Source organism: Otolemur garnettii, unplaced genomic scaffold, assembly GCF_000181295.1.
Source record: "Otolemur garnettii isolate 467f Iridium unplaced genomic scaffold, OtoGar3 scaffold00002, whole genome shotgun sequence".
Classification (NCBI taxonomy): Eukaryota; Metazoa; Chordata; class Mammalia; order Primates; family Galagidae; genus Otolemur; species Otolemur garnettii.
In genome coordinates, this window is record NW_003852397.1 from 13,457,227 (window position 1) to 13,474,956 (window position 17,730).

The 17,730-nt window shown below is 38.1% G+C and overlaps 1 protein-coding gene across 1 annotated transcript; it reads left to right on the plus strand.

Annotated features, from left to right (window-relative positions):
• Positions 1-3,369: 3,369 nt before the first annotated feature.
• LOC100964603 (nephrocan-like) lies at positions 3,370-17,511 on the plus strand. Its single transcript, XM_003781624.1, has 3 exons — positions 3,370-3,558; positions 9,431-10,332; positions 17,064-17,511. Exons 1-3 carry the CDS (start codon positions 3,370-3,372, stop codon positions 17,509-17,511), a joined length of 1,539 nt encoding a protein of 512 aa, XP_003781672.1.
• Positions 17,512-17,730: the final 219 nt, after the last annotated feature.

The following is a 17,730-nucleotide window of genomic DNA, read 5'->3' on the forward strand; positions in this document are numbered from 1 at the left end:
AGTTTCCCTTCTGGAACTCAGTTTCCTATCTACGATGGGAAAGATGGTATAGATTAGATTATCAGTAAGGTTCTTTCCAGGGCTGACATACCATGAAAGCAATAAAAATCACTGGCATGCCAAAAGCAAAGTTAATCCTTTTAACCACAACAGTAGTGCTCCTTATTTCTACAGATTTCTTTATCCTGTTATAATATGCCTTCCTTGGTATTCACTCTCAAAATATTACATTAGGTAATTTCAGAGTTTAGGCCAACTATTTCTTGCTCTTTGCTTTTAATAAATCAAAGAAGGCCTCTATGTCCATTTCATAAAGGTACACATTTGTGTTTATTGCAGCATTTCCTAACAGTGGCACTCTCATCGTTTGGGACCCTGTCATTCTTTGTGATGGGGGCTATCTCTATTTTGCTCATTGTAAGGTGTTTAGCAGAATCCCTGGTCATTGCCCACTAGAGGCCAGTAACACTGCTCCCTTCCTCCACATTTCTCAGGACAATTGAAACTCCAGGAAGGGAATAAAGATAAAGAAGACAAAGAAATCATGGCAGGGAGAAGCCTGGCTGGAGAGTTTGAACAAAGAATCTAATTCAATCCGAATTCAAATACAAAGCCTATTCCTTGAGATTGCTATCTTTCTTGTGTTGAAAAACTACACCTTGATTCTGGGCTGCATTTGGGACAGATTTGCTGAGCGGGTCACTGAGTTTCCACACTTGAGAAGGGCACCCATGTTCCTTTACTTGCTTTTTCCTTACCTGAAGGAGCCAAGTAATGATGATCAGATAAAGTGTTATTAAATCCCTTGGAGAAAAGAACTGTATACGTCACTCTCGGCCTTAGGTATCCACAAACTTAAGAACGAAAACCCCAACATTCATACCCATGGCTTTTCATCAACATGAAGACCCCAAAAGTCAGCAGAGAGAAAGCAAGAAGAAGCTGAAGGATGGTGGCAGCTCTGGCGGCTGCTTCTTAGGACAATAAATATGCAAAGGGCCTGTCACCTCTAGAGCAGGTGCAACAAAATATGCATGTCCTTCAAGCACCCAGCCTGTAACTTTGTATTATACTTTCTTTCTCTGCAGTCTATGGTATCAAAAAGACTTTGCCTTCTACCAAAAAACATCGACTTTTTAGCCTAACCTAAATAAATACATGTGATCTGGGAAACAGACGGATGTTTTGTCCTTCAAAATATTCTCAAACTTCTAATGATCAAATTTATTAACATTTATAATGGTAAAAATCAGAAAATAACCCTAAAATCCAATAGTTAGAAAGTACTTAAACTATAGACAATATAGACGGATCAGAAATTTAAGTTGATATTTGTGGAGGCTATAAAACAATAAAGAAAAAATAATAGTGAACAGAACAGAATGTGAAGTTATAACCCATATATCTGCAACCTGAGAAAATCAAACTAGTCACAGGCCAAAATATTAGAAATTGTCAGAATTGCCGTGACGCTATTAGAAATACCACAGAGAAGAAAAAAAAATGCCATATGGTATAATTTTAAGATTCAGTCAAAGAAAAGAGACTCCTATGGTCACTAATAAAGGACAGGATATAGAATTCCTCACTGTGCTGCAAATTGGAAAAATTTGCTATTATCGATGGCAGATGAGAGGACAGGATTTTGCAGGCATTTCATTTCAAGTAACTGAATATAAATTTAACTTTAGAGCAGTCTGGGGGAGAAACAAGTGCTAAGTTCATATTTCTCTTTGTCTTTTCACAGCTGAGATGTAGAAAAGAAACTGGAAGTATGTTTGACTGGGGAATGGGACCAAAAATGACTTTTCTTCCCTTCTTGTTGTTTCAGAGTTATCTTTCATTGAGCATTATTTCATGTCTGGAAATTCTAAAACTTACCAAAAAATCTAGACAAAAGACAAAATATATTACTAGACAAATATATTACAAAGCCAAAGAAAGACATAAGAAATCTGTGGAAAGTCAGAATATTGACAGAAAAGAAATCTCTTTCTTGCTCTTTGTCTCATAATTAAGGAAAACTGAAGAAAAACAAAGAAGACTAGAAAAGTCTTTTGAGAAAAGCACACAGAAGTCTTTTACTCTGGACATCAAGTGAATTGATTATTAAATCAAAGATGTTTGTGGTTTCAAATGGCAATTGCAGCAAAAAGAAGGTTGACGACAAAACTAGAGAAACTTCTCACTAGTAAAAAGGGTTTCTTAGATCAGTATGATGAGTTCTTTCACTTGTGGGGGAAAAGCCTCTCTGTATAATCTTCTCCTTAAAATGCTTTCAAAGCCCTCAGCAGGGATGACCAGAGCAGGACAAAAAGCCACAACAGAGGTTCGGTGCGGGCCACATACACCAGAGCTGGTGGGTTCAAACCCAGCCCTGGCCTGCCAAACAACAATGACAACTACAACTCCCCCCCTCCAAAAAATTAGCCGGGTGTTGTGGCTGGTGCTTGTAGTCCCAGCTTCTTGGGAGGCTAAGGCAAGAGAATTGCTTAAGCCCAAGAATTAGAGGTTGTTGTGAGCTGTGACACCACGGCACTCTATGAGGGCAACATAGTAAGACTCTATCTCAAAAAAAAAAAAAAGGAAAAGAAAAAACACAACACAAAGGAGGCCTAGACAAGTGAAGCTGGTGAAGTTTCACAACTCACACATTTCCTCTGGGGAAACCAGAGGTTCTTTTTCTACCATTATTACAAACAGATGAAAATAATCAGCACATTTTGACGTTTTCTTCTCAACTGACTCAACGATATTTTTGAAAGACGAAGATAATTTCCAAACATGATGTTTGGGTGGATCAAATGGTAGTTGAATGGAACAAGTTAGCTGTGGCTCTAAGTATCTCTTCATTGTAGCCCACTGTTTCCTTTAGCAATAAAACATTACTGAAACAACCATAATAAATAGAAAACCTGCTTATTCTGCCTTCCACTTAATGTGAGAAGAAAACACCTGCGTGTTTCAGTCCTACAAAAATGGTTTTAATATAGGGTCACAGAAAATTCACAGGTTTTATGGCCCACTATAAAACAGCTCTTTGTCTTTTCCCACTAATTCCCTAGTGTCACATTTGGCAAAACAAGGAAACCACAGATAATACAGGTGTTTGCAGATTAGCCTTCCCGGCCATAAATAACATAGAGTTTTGCTCACCTACAAATATTAAGGCAGCTTATCAATGTTTAAGCCCTTTCTTCTTTGTAACGGGTTGCTAACATTTTAACCCAGGCAAATTGGGAATTTTTTCTGTCCTGTCTTCTTACATTGACAGAGTACACATTCAGAAGATTCTATTATCAGATTTCATGGTATAAAGAGTGAGACGGCACCCAAACACGCCTGCTACCTGAGCCCCTGTTTGGGAAGATGCGTCTGCTTTATGCTTTCCTCGTTTTGCTCCCTCTTAGCAATGGTCTCAGTCCTCATTGTCCCGGACGGTGCAGCTGTGATTCTGCGCAGTTGGTGCAGTGCTACAGACTGATGGAGGTGCCATCAGGCATTCCTTCCACCACCAAGAAGCTCTACATTAGCCACAGCAAAATTCAACACCTCCAGGTAATTATGTCATCCCGCACTCAAGTGGCTGCAATCTTATTATGGGAGACAGGGTGGGATTGTTAAACTTATTTTAAATCATCATACCTTAAAAGAGCTGGTTATTAAGTCAGAGTAATGGCACCACCTCTCCTCTTGCTCTGTACTGCTGAGATGGGCAGAAGCTTCTGGATGTTTATTTTTAGGGAAGCAGAAAAACAAAGTCAGAATCTATAGTTAAGGATATTTTTATTTTTACTAAAAAATTTTTAAAAAACTATGTTGTTGCCAAGTGGCAATGGCTGTTGCTTAACAAGTATATTGCCATGTTATGTCCCCAGAGTTAAAAATATTCCCCTTAGGGTAAAAAGTAGTTTTACTTATGCCATAGAGGGCAGAAGACACTTGGAGCACCAGAAGACTACCAAAATGAACCTAGCATAGCAGAATAACTCATACAAACTTTACCTGTCAGCCAGTGGAAACCTGTGCAGAGGACATACATGGGTTTTGTTTTGCCCAGTTAACTGCAGTTCTCCTTCTACAAGCTCTTAAATATTACTTTTATTTTTATGCCACCTATGCAGAGGGGACTGAAGTGAGTGCTATAGAGTTGTCTGACTTTCATAACTTGAAGGAACATTCAAGTCATATCATCCTTGGTATATTCGATACCTTTATATTGAAACACATCAAGGGACTAACATTCTCATTCTAATTTTCTCACTAACTTGACATCCATGTTAGGCAAGTTGTTAAAAAGTCTAGAAGCTTCCCTTTTTGCTTTCATGAAATGACAAAGAAAGCTGGATTAGTAGACAATTCCAGGCACTTTCTTGATGGAAAATTACGTGGCTCTCTCATTTTCCCTTTACTAGTCACTGCTTCTGTCTTATAGATTCAAATTCCAAGATAAGAACACGTGAGCTTCTGAAAGGCAGCAGGTGAATCCATCTTTCCTTCAAATAGAGACACTCTGTCCCTTCGTTTGGTTAAGAAATGTCCATTTCAGTGTGACATAAACACAGAGTTTAAAATGTGTGGTATGGTATTTATATGCAGGCTCACTAAGCACAGTTGTCTTGTCTCTGTCTGTTTACTTTCTTCTTGTAACCCTGCAGTGCATAATGCCAGATAGCGAGTCTGACCCTGTTAGGTCTGAGCGTTCAAGCAAGACACTTGGTTAAAGGGCAAGATGCTTCAATATTTGCTTTGAGGACTTGAGATGCCTAGTGAGCTAGAGTGTCAACTAATCCCAGTAACAATCTCACACTGCTACTTTGTAGTCAATTAGATGAAACTATACCTCTTATCAAATTAAGTTATTAAATGAGTTAATTTGTCATTGGTTTAGGTGCAAGGCACAGCGATATTGCTGTTTCCTTGACTTTAACCTAGTTAATTGTCTCTTGAAAGGACAGTTCCTCACAGAAAGGTGATGAAAGACAGGAATTGTTTTGCCAAGGAGCTACAAAGTTTTGGCCAATAACGTTTTTCTTTTAAAAACACTTTGGTTTTAAACAACCATACTGCATTTATATTTGGTGAATACAATGTATATTCTGCTTATTTGGTTTAAATCCATAGAATCAAGTGCCTGTATTTAAAGAAAAAATTATGTTAAAATGGATCCTTAGATTAATAATAATAAAAATTATATATAAGAATATAAATATATATTAATGAACATAATATATGCCACAATTTAAAATGTTTATAATACTTGTTCATATATTGTGTTTGAGACTGTGAATGCTGTGTTTGAGGCTAAGAATAAAAGATGAAAAATTCACAGTTCCTACCCTCCAGAAAAGAGGGTCTTTTTCTATTTATCTGTAAAAAGTGCCATTCTTTGAGGTTTGTGCCAGTGGGCTGTAAGACTTTTTGCTCTTATGTCTCATCCTGTGCCTCTTGTCACTACTGGTTTATCGTCTTCCCCTCAATCCTAAGTCCTGCAACTTGGTCGGGGATTTTAGTGTCCAAATGGATGGCTGGTCATATCATAGTCTCATACTTCCTTGAGCTCATAAAAAAACAAAACAAACAAAAAAACACTTTTATTTCCACTTTATCTCAATTATCTTTATCATATCTCTTAGTTATGTAAGAATCATGTATCATAATCCTTATTGTCACCTGGAACTTCTTCAGTTAGAAAATCTGGAGTACCGGTCATCATCTCCTTTCCTTTCGGCTACCACCCTTCATACTTATCTTTCCACCTCATGAAGACTTCAAACCCTAGATTGACTCATGTTCTTCCAGGGGATCAGTGTATATATTATCAACCTTCTTTCCCTACCCTTTCTCCCTCTGCGTCTCACAATTAACTGTCTCCACACCTGTCCAGCAAAGCCTCAGTATTAAATTAGGGGGATAACTTTCCTTTGTTTCTCCCGTACCTGGACAGCTGGGCACTGGTGGACAGGATCACAGAACCAGATGATTTGGAACCACCCCTCAAAGTCTCCAACCTCATCCAAGTCTGCAGTGTTACCAATCTATTCTGTCGCATCTTCTTGGTCACGTTCTCCCTACGCTCCCTCAACATCATCCAAAACTCAAACATTGTTTTACAAACTCCCAGCTGGCTTGGTTCACACAGGCCTGAAACTGTCACATTGCACATTTGTCAGTGTCTTGTGCATTCGACTTATAAGGCGCCTGAGAAGGGGATACGGCTCGCTCTCTGCTACTTGGCCTGCCCAGGACTGAAACTAGAAACAAACCAGAAAGCTTCACATGGGGAAGGTGCTACTCAATGCCCAACTTCCCCTTCCCCTGCCTTGCTTTTTCAGCAACGCTGGAAGAAGCTGCCAGAAGCCCCAAGGTATCTCTAGGGCAAAAGCACCTCTTTCCACACCTTTTAAGCACACCAGCTTAGGACAGGGGAATGGAGAAACATCTGGCAGAATTGTTTTTCCCCTTTGTCAGCTCTGTAAACCCAAGCTGAAAACCAGCAGTTTTCCTCACTCTGTTTTCCCTAGCTAAATAGATGTGATCGCAGTAAGGTTAAAAATACAGGGTATCCATAAAATGCTTTGACTATTTTAAGTTGCACACGAACTTTATGGACACCCTGAGGTAAGATGAAGGTGGGATAGGCCTGCCTTTTCTCCTTGCTAGGAGGATGTACTTGGACAGTAATTCACCTTTTTGAGCCTTAGTTACCCTTTTTGAAAAGGTACTAATCATGCTTGTGCATAGGGCTTTGCACAGATTAATCATAGTCAATACAGAGGAAATGGTAGCCATTTTAATTAATAGTAATCAAATGGAGAAAAAAGAAAATGCTTTCAATTCTTAATAAAGGAAAACAGCTATCCACTGGATTCAGTTAAGAGTATGACGTCTATCTATGATTTACCTCAGTCTGTATACTTTATAAATAGAATTCAAGACAAATTGAGGCTGGGTGTCATGGCTCATACCTGTAATCCTAGCACTTTGGGAGGTCAAGGCAGGAGGATCACTTGAGCCCAGGAGCTGGAGGTTGCAGTGAGCCATTATGATACCACTGTACTCTAGCCTGGGCCATGGAGAGAGACCCTGTCTCAAAAACAAAAACAAACAAAAAACCCTACAAACAAACAGAAAGACAAATACATAGGTGCATGTTATACATGGGAGCATATTATACATAGCAAAATACAGTACCTGTAATAAATATGTGATGCAAAATCAACTGACTTTGAAGGCATTAGTCATGCACTGGTATTATATAAAAGGGCGCAACTGCATAATTAAGTCAAATATTTAGAAACTGAAGGTGGTAAGATATGTAAAATTATACACTAATAATTACAGCTTAATTGAATTCTAAAGCAGGTTGAATATTTTGTGAAGATTTATTGACCTGAAAAAAACATGGAACAATTCCTCTTTTCTGCCTTAACATAACTTTACTCATAGAACCACATATAGATGATTACATTGTTGAGAAAGAGTGGTGGGTATCCGTGGGAAGGTTGGCAGACACGTGAAGAGGTAGGAGAATTTGCAAAACATGAAGAAAGTATGTCAGCTCAGAATTTAGAATTGCCTTAATTCTAGGAGAAGAGTAGCATCCGGTCTGGGTTATATGTATGAACGAACTCTTTGCTCCACAGAGATAGAGGGAGACACATGTATACTTTTTTTATATAAATTTTCTTTATTGGTGAAGTGCAAACTGGGGATGGGGAACAGGTAGGTTCATTTCCAAAACATAAGATAGTTGAAAATATTTCTCAGATATGTGCATCCTAGTGATAGCAGACTCTAGGGCATTTAAATTTTTTTATTTTATTTTGTTTCTACAAATGTCTGGCTTAATAAGGACTTGCTTATTTCGAGGAAAAAAAAAAAACATCAGGCTGTTCACAAAAATGACCCACAGTATCAACTTTAGAAAACAAATCTTAAGACTAGGATACTAATTATTTTTCTGCCAATTCTTATTCACAAAAATACATCGTTACATTTGTGTTGAACTGTGTCATCTTAGCTCTCTCAGATGGCATACAACACACATAATTCCAACTCAAAGCTGCTCTGGGTGCTACTTTCACTAAATGAGATTGTCTTTGCAGCTAGGGAAGCAACTACTGAACTCATGTATGAACGGAAAGAACTGTACTCCCCGAATAACAAGAGATTATTTTGGAGACAGTTGATAAAAACTATACATCCTTTTTATTATAAAGTCAAAAAGAAGTTAGAATTAAAAGCAAAACATTCCAGGGTAAGACTTAACAAAAGTACTAGGAGCGTCAAAGGAAGTGAAAATTGGACTGGGTGCAGATGACTCTTAAGCACATAGGAGAGATTAGAAATCTTATCTCATTATTTCTTTACCTAGGCACTTGTTTAGAACAAAATTTTTACCAATCCTCTCCCCATCCTTGTCCCTCCCATGTGCAAAAATTTTTTACTTTTAATGCTTTTTGAAAAGTGCAAACATTTTTTAAAAGTTAATTCATAGCTTTAAAAACCTAGACAAGGCAAAATGTAGCTAGGTAGGGAAAATCCCTTGTAATCTTGCCCCCTAGAGTTAGAACTGAAAGATTACCAGAGCGTTTCAATTTTTGGTTATTATTATATGATGATACAACAAAGAACATCCTAGTGAGTGAATTGTTGTACAATTTGTAAGCACTTTGCCTAGAAGTGAATTTTCTGGGTCAGAGAACATGCAGTAAAAATTGGTGATTATTATACATTATCAATAGTGTGTGAAAGTAGGCCGGGTGCCGTGCCTCATGCCTGTAATCCCAGCACTCTGGAAGGCCAAGGAGGGAGGTTTGCTTGAGCTCAGAAGTTTAAGAGCAGCCTGAGTAAGCCAAGACCCTGCCCGTCTCCAGTAAAATAGAAAAATTAGCCAAGCATCAAGGCGAGCACCTGTAGTCCCAGCTACTTAGGTAGCTGAGGCATGAATTGCTTGAGCCCAAAAGTCAGGTTGCTATGAGCTATGATGACACCACTGCACTCAACCCCAGAGAGACAGAGTAAAACTCTGTCTCAAAAAAAAAAAAAAAAAATATATATATATATAGTATAAAAGTGCTTAGAATATATTTGGTATTTTATACTGGTGTCAGCAATCATAAATAAAAGTAGTCAGGACTTGAGTTTCAATCTTTTTCAAGAGATAATTTTTTTTAATTTTTATTTATTTATTTATTTGCAGTTTGGGGCAGGGGCTGGATTTGAACCCGCCACCTCCAGCTTATGGGGCTGGCGCCCTACCCTTTTCAGCCACAGGCGCCGCCCCTCAAGAGATAATTTTAAATAGAACCTGAGGGGAAATCTGAAGTATCATTAGTATTGTAACGATAATGTATGTGGTATATTTTCCACAGCAATCTTAACTTATTGCTTTTCTTCCTCTCACCTGCCCCAACCTTTCTTGTAGCTCTCTCACTTCATCAGAGTATTGGCTCTAGAAGATTTTATTCTGCTGGCCAGTGGAACTGAGTCTGTAGAAAGCGACACCTTCAAAGCTATGAGTACCTTGAAGACCTTGGAACTCTGGAAAAATAAGTTAAGACGAGTCCCCGGTGCTCTCCCAGCCAGTCTTGAAGTGTTAAATCTAAATGATAATTCAATAAACGTCCTACATGGATCAGATTTTGAAGGACTGAAGAAACTAAAAATCCTTGAACTTAAAAACAACCTGATCTCTTCGCTCTCTCCCAGCACGCTCTCCCCCCTGGTCAGTTTGCAAAGTTTAATGCTGGATAGCAACAACGTGGAGTCTGTAGCTGGGCCCCTGACGCTTCCCCATCTGAAACACATGAGCATGGAGAACAATAAGCTGTATCTCATACCAGATAACTTCTTTAATTCTCTACAGTCTTTGCAATTTCTCAGTTTCAGTGGTAATTTTCTCACTAAAATGCCTACTAATCTACCCAAATCCTTGCTATCTTTAAAGATGGAGAGAAACCAGCTTAAGGTGGTAAGTTTTCGAGATACAAAACACTTGGAGAATCTTTCTCACCTTTACCTGTCAGAAAACTTACTCTCTTCCATTGATGGGGCACAGCTCCTTGCCAATTTAACCACACTGGAGTTATCCCAAAACCGGCTTCAAACGTTGCCCCTGAGACTACCAGCCAGGTTACAAAAACTTGACTGTAGCAATAATCTGATTCAGAGAGTTACAGCACAAGACTTCCAAGACCTCAGAGATTTGAAGCATTTGTTCCTGGACAACAACATTGTCAGCTGGTTCGAAGCTGGAGCCCTTCAGAGGTGTTCTCAGCTCTCCAACCTGGCCCTGGAGCAGAATCTGCTGTTGTCCATACCGCTAAGGTAAGTGCGTATGTTGTTATAGCTACCATAAAAATTGTCCCAAGATTGAGACGATGCAGAAATTACACACGATGCGGAAATTACACAAGCAAGAAAATTAGAGCAAACATAAATGATATGACCAGGTATATAAAGAGTATAGGGATAAAAGTTTTACACAAGTCTTTTGGAATCCACAGCCCTCAAACGGAGCTCTGTACTAACTCAATTTATCTTGCCTGTGGGACGAGACACCAGTAGGTAATGTCTATATTAGCAAACATAGTATGAAGACACTGTAAAAAGTACATCTTGGTTTCTAAATATGCATATGGCCTAGGTACCCAATAGGCAAACTTGGCATGAGCTTAGCCACTAGCAAGCCAAGGACACCAGGCAAAATGAAGGGGAAAATACAGTAAGATATTTGTATTTTAAAAACATTGAAGTTGAAATTATGGAGAAAAAATTAAAGCTTTATAATGTAATATTTTATTTATTTTGGATTACTTATTGAGGAGCCTCAGATTCTTCTCAGTGCTGTGAGTTTCAAAGGGCTTAAGAGACGGCTCTGTTTACTTGTCTGTATGAGATGGTGAGTCTATCTTTGGTCTTACCTTCTGTTTTTAACTATCCCTCCAGTTCTCTTTCTCTCTCTCTCACTCTCTCTCTCTCTCACACACACACACATACACACATTCTGACAATTACTCTTTTCAAATATCCTTGTCTCTATGCCCAGCCCACTGTACCTGTTTCCCTTAACTACTCATAATCTGTAATTTAATGTACATTTGCATTAATTGATCTAATTTATTTAAATTTTGTTTCTTATCTACATTTTAAAGTACTAAATGATAGATGAAACTGTTATTCTCTTTAAAGAGAGAGCATATTATTTATTATACATGTCTGCAAATGGAGTCTTTTTCCTTTTAGCACTTCATTGAAAAGAATGGCTTCTTGCCCTATTAGAATTACCAAATTTCTCATAATTAATATATCAACTTCTGGCTTCTGGAAAATCCTATCATACTCTATTTGCCTAAGTTCATTGTTTGTTACAATAATTTTTTATCAATGGGAAATGGAAGAATTATCTTTGATATGTACAGATGTTCTTTATTTTCTAGTTGAAAGGGATTTTTTTTATTACATAGTATGGTAACTGTACACAGTTACCAAAATCAAAGAGTGATTTTCCTGACATAAATCAGTATTTTAAATGTACACACTGAAGATGATTTGAAAGTAATTTTTAATATATAAGCAGGTATAATTAATTTAATTAAAAAACATGTTTTCAGAACTTAGACTTGCCACATGCCAGGTACTTTACCAGGCACTTGGGATATGTAAATGTAATAAAAGAGATTAAACTTCCTGTACTTTGCAGCTTTAATTCTAGCAGGGGAAGAGTGATGATAAATGTCATACACAAGAAAAATACATAATCTTTAGACTGTGTTAGGTGTTATAGTTAACAAAAAGAGGCATGATTACCAGGTTCAAGGGCATAGAGGGTTGAATGGCTAGCTGCAGTTTTACATACAGTAAACATGGTACCCATGAAAAGGTAAGCTTTGAGCAAGGCTTAAAGGAGGTGAAGGATTAGCTATGAAGATATTTTTAGGAAGAAATTTTCTAGACAGAAGAACAGACCATACAAAGGCCTCTAGGCAAGAAGAACATGAACATGCCTGAAGTGTTTCAAGACTCTAGTACTTGTTACTTAAATAACTTCTCTACTGTGTTTCAAGCCTCATAATCTATTACTGAACACCCCTTAAAAAAAAAGCGGTGAAAAAAAAAGCAGTGTATAAAATAAAAACTTACAAAACAAGTGAGTGAGTGACTATATCATATAAGGACATGACATAGGTTATGACAGCCACGGACAAAATTGTGCATTCAGTGGACTTTTCTACTAATGTGACTTTTATAAAGCATTTGTTGAAATAATCTTGCTAGGTTTGATGAGTGAAAAGTCGATTATTTGCTCCTGCCTGGGTATAGGTGAGTACAGAAAGCACAATGCTTTTACCCCATGGTATGTATAATGGAATTGCAAGCATGAGCCAACTAGCTATAGGTATCAAAGCTAGCTTCACATTACAATTATCTGCAGAAATATAATAAAACATACTCATGCCAAGGCCTCATTTCAAACCAATTACATTGCATACTCTAGAGTTGGGGCCCAGGTATCAGTATTTTTGAGAGGCTTCTCAGTTGAGTTTAATGTGAGAATACTGGGCCACAGACAAGGCAAATAATGTGGGGTGGGAATGGGCTTTTCCTATGAGGCTTAAATTATGCAACACATCATCTGCTCTGTCAAAATACTTGGCCAGTTCTGACAGCAAAGCTCTTGTCATTTTTAAGTTTTTTGTTTTTTTGTATTCGAAAGAGGAAATGACCCAGAAAAGTTTCTCTGTGGTTTTCCTCTGATAAAGAATTAAAACCTACCTGCCTATTCTTTACATTTGGATTGTTAAACTTTTTATTATGAGCTTTAAACTGTGCACCTTTTTTACTTGCATGTTTCTTATTCACATATAGTATCTACACTATAAAATTTAGTTTTCTATAAATACACTGTAAACACAGGCAACATGCTCCTGTCACAAATGGAATCTCCACAAATCCTTTTATTTACCATCTCTTGTACATCTCTTGTATACTTCATCAAGAGAATAATGTATATGGTTTTAGGTACACATATATCCAATAACTATTACATCTGCCTCATTACACTAATGAGTTAGAAAATAATTCCTAACATTTATTAAGTGCTTACTAAGACCAACAATGAACTTGGATATATTCATGATTCCTTATTACTCCACACAACAATCCAGTGAAGGTGGGTACTTTGTTTTACCTACCTTGTTTTACAGACTCGGACATGAAGGCTTGGAGGTATTCAGAAACTTGGTCAAAGTCATATCATCATTAAATGGTGGAGTTAGGATATAAGCGCAGTAGTCCAAGTTCAGAGCCAGGGAATGTTAGCCTCTGCAAGATCCTGCCTTTGCGATTTATTCTATAGGGTGCCATAGATAGGAAACATTAACAAACTCATACAGTATATTACATTAATATTTTTAATATTTATACATTAACACATAGAGAAATATTTTGTAAAATTTTGCAATGAATATTTTGTAAATAAAGGTATAGTTAACTACAATTTCCCATTTTCTTATGAAGTTGGACAGTTTGTGAACTCATCCTGGATAAAGTGTTACACAGCTCAGTGCTGAATATCACTATGGTCACCTTCAAATAGTCCCCTTGGCTATCTGGTGACCAGAAGATATGCAGCCATCAAGTATGTAGGACCTCTTCTAGGATGAGTTCACAGATTTAATCGTCAGAACTCACATGATGAGAACTCTGATGTCCATTCCAGAAAAAGAGTTCCAAGATTGCTTTGAAGAGTAGACTAGGCCCTGGCATTAGCACATAGTTTCCCAAGGGAGTGCCCTGAAAGTGATCATAGTGATGTTCAGCAATGATGTATAGAGCACTTTTTCTACAATGAATTTGCAAACTTAATTTTTTGAACTTGTATATGTGGTGACCTTTGGAACATCCCGTATTATCAATCGAACACTATCCTGCTGAGAAGAGTGGTTCTCAACCTTCCTAATGCCGCGATAATGCCCCTTGTTACAAAGGAGTCGCCACCCACAGGTTGAGAACCGCAGGCTTAGAACTTAGAAGGCTTAAAAGCTGGGCCTCCCTTGTTCCTGCTTTATAGTTCACCAGTCTGCAGTTTAGTGAACAAATACAAGTTAGATCATCTCTTCTTTATCTACTCTGGATAATTCAAATCCAGAATAGCTTTCTACAGCCTAATGCAGTTAGCATTTCATCTGATGTGCAAGGGCCATCTACTGGCAAAATGAGCTATACTATACCCCTTTTTACTTTAAACGGTGATAGCCATTCAAAGAACATGGTAGCATTTCCTGAAACATATTTGGGTTAAAATCAGGGCTACCTTTTTATATAAATCAGACACATAAAGACAAGTCATATCAGGAACTAACAAAACTAGGATAATTAGTGATTTCTCTTACAATGTCATTAGGTTTTAACTTCCATAGAAAAAAGAAAGGAAAAAACCAAACGTTATACCTGAGAACAGGCACAATTTTTAGATCCTCAGCCTAGAACTGAATAGCTGTACTTGTCTAGAAGAAAAAGATTTTTTGTTCATTTTCATTATCTAACATCTGTTATGTGACTTCTGTGTACTAAACACTTTCAACCACAGGGTGGAAAATTGGAAGATTTAAGAAGTGAAAGAAATTACCTAAGGTCACATACTGGTAAATAGAACAGCCCAAGAAGGCAAGATTTGCTGACTTTTCAGTTTACGCCATGAAACCTCTCCCCAGTTAGGCTCTGTTGTCCTCTGCCATGGGAAGTGAGTCTTGCTTGCTGCTACACAATCTATTAATAGCCTACCTTTCCTTGCCGGGTGAAGAAGGGGACTATACGTAAGAGATTTTCTGTATACTGTTTAGAAATTCACCTTAGATAAGCTGGTATATGCACAAAATAAGCTGTTAGAATGTATAAAGTGATTTTTCCTGATAAAATTATCTACTTTGTTAGGTAAATTTTACTCTATCTAAGAAGACACTTTAAATGCTTAGTGCTTTAAAATACTCAAAAAGTACAAGTACTCAGGTATTGTTGCCAATATTTTGCTCTTACAAGTATAATAGCACCATTAGAAAAGCCACATATATTGTTCGTATCGGGAGAGTCATACCTGCAGGGTTATGTCTAAAAGTGGGATCGCTGGGCTAAAGGTACCTATATCATTAGTTTGTTAGGCTTTGCTAAATTCTCCTCGACAGGGGCAGTGCCAGTTTACCCCACCAGTAATGTATGAGAACTTCTATTTTTCACAGCTTTGCCCACAGAATGAATTGCCAAGGCTTAGGATTTTTACCGATCTGATATGGGAGAAACAGCATCCCTATGTAATTTTAATTTTTATTTCTGTATTCTGAGATTAAAAGCTTAAAGGTTCTTTTCATGCTTTTTGACCACTTTCTGTTTTATTTTCAAATCTTTTCTTCTTAATTTTTAAGGGCTCTTTATATCTTAGAAAGGCTAGCTCTTTGTGATAGAAGAGTCAGATAGTGTATATTCCCACAGTTTATTATTTGTCTTTTGACTTCGCATATGTTTTTTGCCAAACTCAGTTTCGTCTTTTATTCTTTTTTAACATAGTTGATATATTGCTCTTCCACAGCGACTGGACTTTTGAGTCGTAGTTAAAAAAACTTTTTCAGGCCAGGCACAGTGGCTCAGGCCTGTAATCCTTGCACTCTGGGAGGCCAAGGCAGGTGGATTGCCTAAGCTCACTGGTTTGAGACCAGTCTGAACAAGAGCAAGACCTGGTCTCTAAAAACAGCCAGGGGTTATGGCGGGCACCTACAGTCCCAACTACTCAGGAGGCTGAGGCAAGAATCGCTTGAGTCCAAGAGTTGGAGGCTGCTGCGAGCTATGATACCACCGCACACTACCAGGGGCAACAAAGTGAGACTGCGTTGAGAAAAAAAAAACCTACAACTTTTTCATGGAAGTAGTATTTTAAAAACTATTCAAAAACCTGATTTTTATAATCACATAAAATAGTCCACTTTCTATTATTTAGGTCAAAAAGCACGATATTATTAAAATTTTATGCAACTTATCAAAATCTTTCCAAAACGGTACCAATATACATTCCCACCAACAGCAGTTACTCCCCTCAGCAGCAGTAAGTTCTAAAATTTAAAACCAAACATGTAATCCCAGCACTCTGGGTGGATTGCCTGAGCTCACAAGTTCAAGACCAGCCTGACCTACAGTGAGACCCTGCCTCTAAAAATAACTGGGTGTTGTGGTAGCCACCTGTAATCCCAGCTACTTGGGATGCTTAAGCCCAGAAATCTGAGGTTGCTGTGAGCTGTGACACCACAGCTCTCTACCAAAGGTGACAAAGTGAAGACTGTCTCAAATAAATAAATAAAACCAAACATGTTTTAATTCGATACATTAAACCATTCCATTATTTTTTCATTTGCTTTTATATTCCTGAAGAATACTTTTTCATATTTTCATCTCCATCCATGATTTTTCTTTTTCTTTATTATTAAAGAGCAGGATCTTGCTCTATTTGTCCAGGCTGGAGAACAGGGGCATGATCATAGCTCACTACAGCCTTGAACTCCTGGGCTCAAGTGATCTTCTTCCCTCAGCTTCCTAAATAGCTGGGACAACAAGCATGTGCGACTATGACCAGCTAATGTTTTATCAGTTTTTGTCTTGCTATATTGCCTACACTGAGCTTAAACTCCTGGCCCCAAATGATCCTCCCGCTTTGACCTTCCAAAGTGCTGGGATTATAGGCATGAGCCACTGTGCCCAGCATAGTGTTTTTCTTATCAGTTTGAGTAACTAATAACATTTCACAAGAAAAAAAATTAAAGAGCTTTATGAATAGGAACCAGAAAAATCAGAAGGTAGAAAATAAGGCTTATGAGAAAGAGTTAAATACCTATAGACTAAGACTGAGATTTGTGCTTCTAATTAATTTTCTCAAATTAACCTTGTTTCTTAGCCTGCGAAGGGACAGAACTGTACAGAAAAGTACAGAAATTGTGCTGCTCAGCTTCTGTTGCCCTGGCAGTTGAAAAACAATGGGCCTGACCTTTGTTTTATCCTATTCTCATGTTTTGCAGGCTCCCAGGGACCTTAGCCAGACTGGATCTGAAAGGCAATGCGATCGCAGATATTGCTGAGAGAGAACTCAGGGATCTCAAGCAGCTTCAGGTCCTAAACCTTAGGAACAACAAGATCTCTGCCTTAGACCTCAAAGCCTTGGAGGGTCTGCCTCGCCTCAGGCACCTCTACCTGGATGGAAATCCATGGAATTGTACCTGCAGTCTCCTAAGAGCAAGGGAGGTCTTGAAGGCCAAGGGCACAGACGTGAGGGGAGGACAGTGTGCAGCCCCAGCTGAACAGCAAGGGGAGAGCTGGATGTCTTCCAAGAAGATCATGAGGCAATGTGAGCATCACCTACGCCTGACTGAGAAAAGCAAGGAGACCAAAAAGAAATCAAAACCGGAAGACCCCTCCAGTGTCAGGATCAGCCTGGATGACGATTATGATGATTATGAAATAGATTAACTATGAGCTTTGTTTATAGTTTAGAAAATGGTTTTATGTTTAGTCTCTTAACAGACATTTAGATAAGCAAAACTCTCTCTGTAAGTGGTTTCTGATTTTTGTTTTTTGTTTTAAAAATGAAATGAGGATTTAGAGAAGTGAAGATGGGGGAGGATAACAGAAAAGGACACGAGTAAGAAGATGTAGGATTCCTTCCATTTTAAAGGTTATTTGTTTGTG

Coding starts and splice junctions, on each gene's coding strand:
- LOC100964603 (XM_003781624.1), top strand. CDS start 3,370: ATGCGTCTGCTTTATGCTTTCCTCGTTTTGCTCCCTCTTAGCAATGGT. Junction 3,559..9,430: donor GCAAAATTCAACACCTCCAG/GTAATTATGTCA, acceptor CCTTTCTTGTAG/CTCTCTCACTTCATCAGAGT. Junction 10,333..17,063: donor CTGTTGTCCATACCGCTAAG/GTAAGTGCGTAT, acceptor CATGTTTTGCAG/GCTCCCAGGGACCTTAGCCA.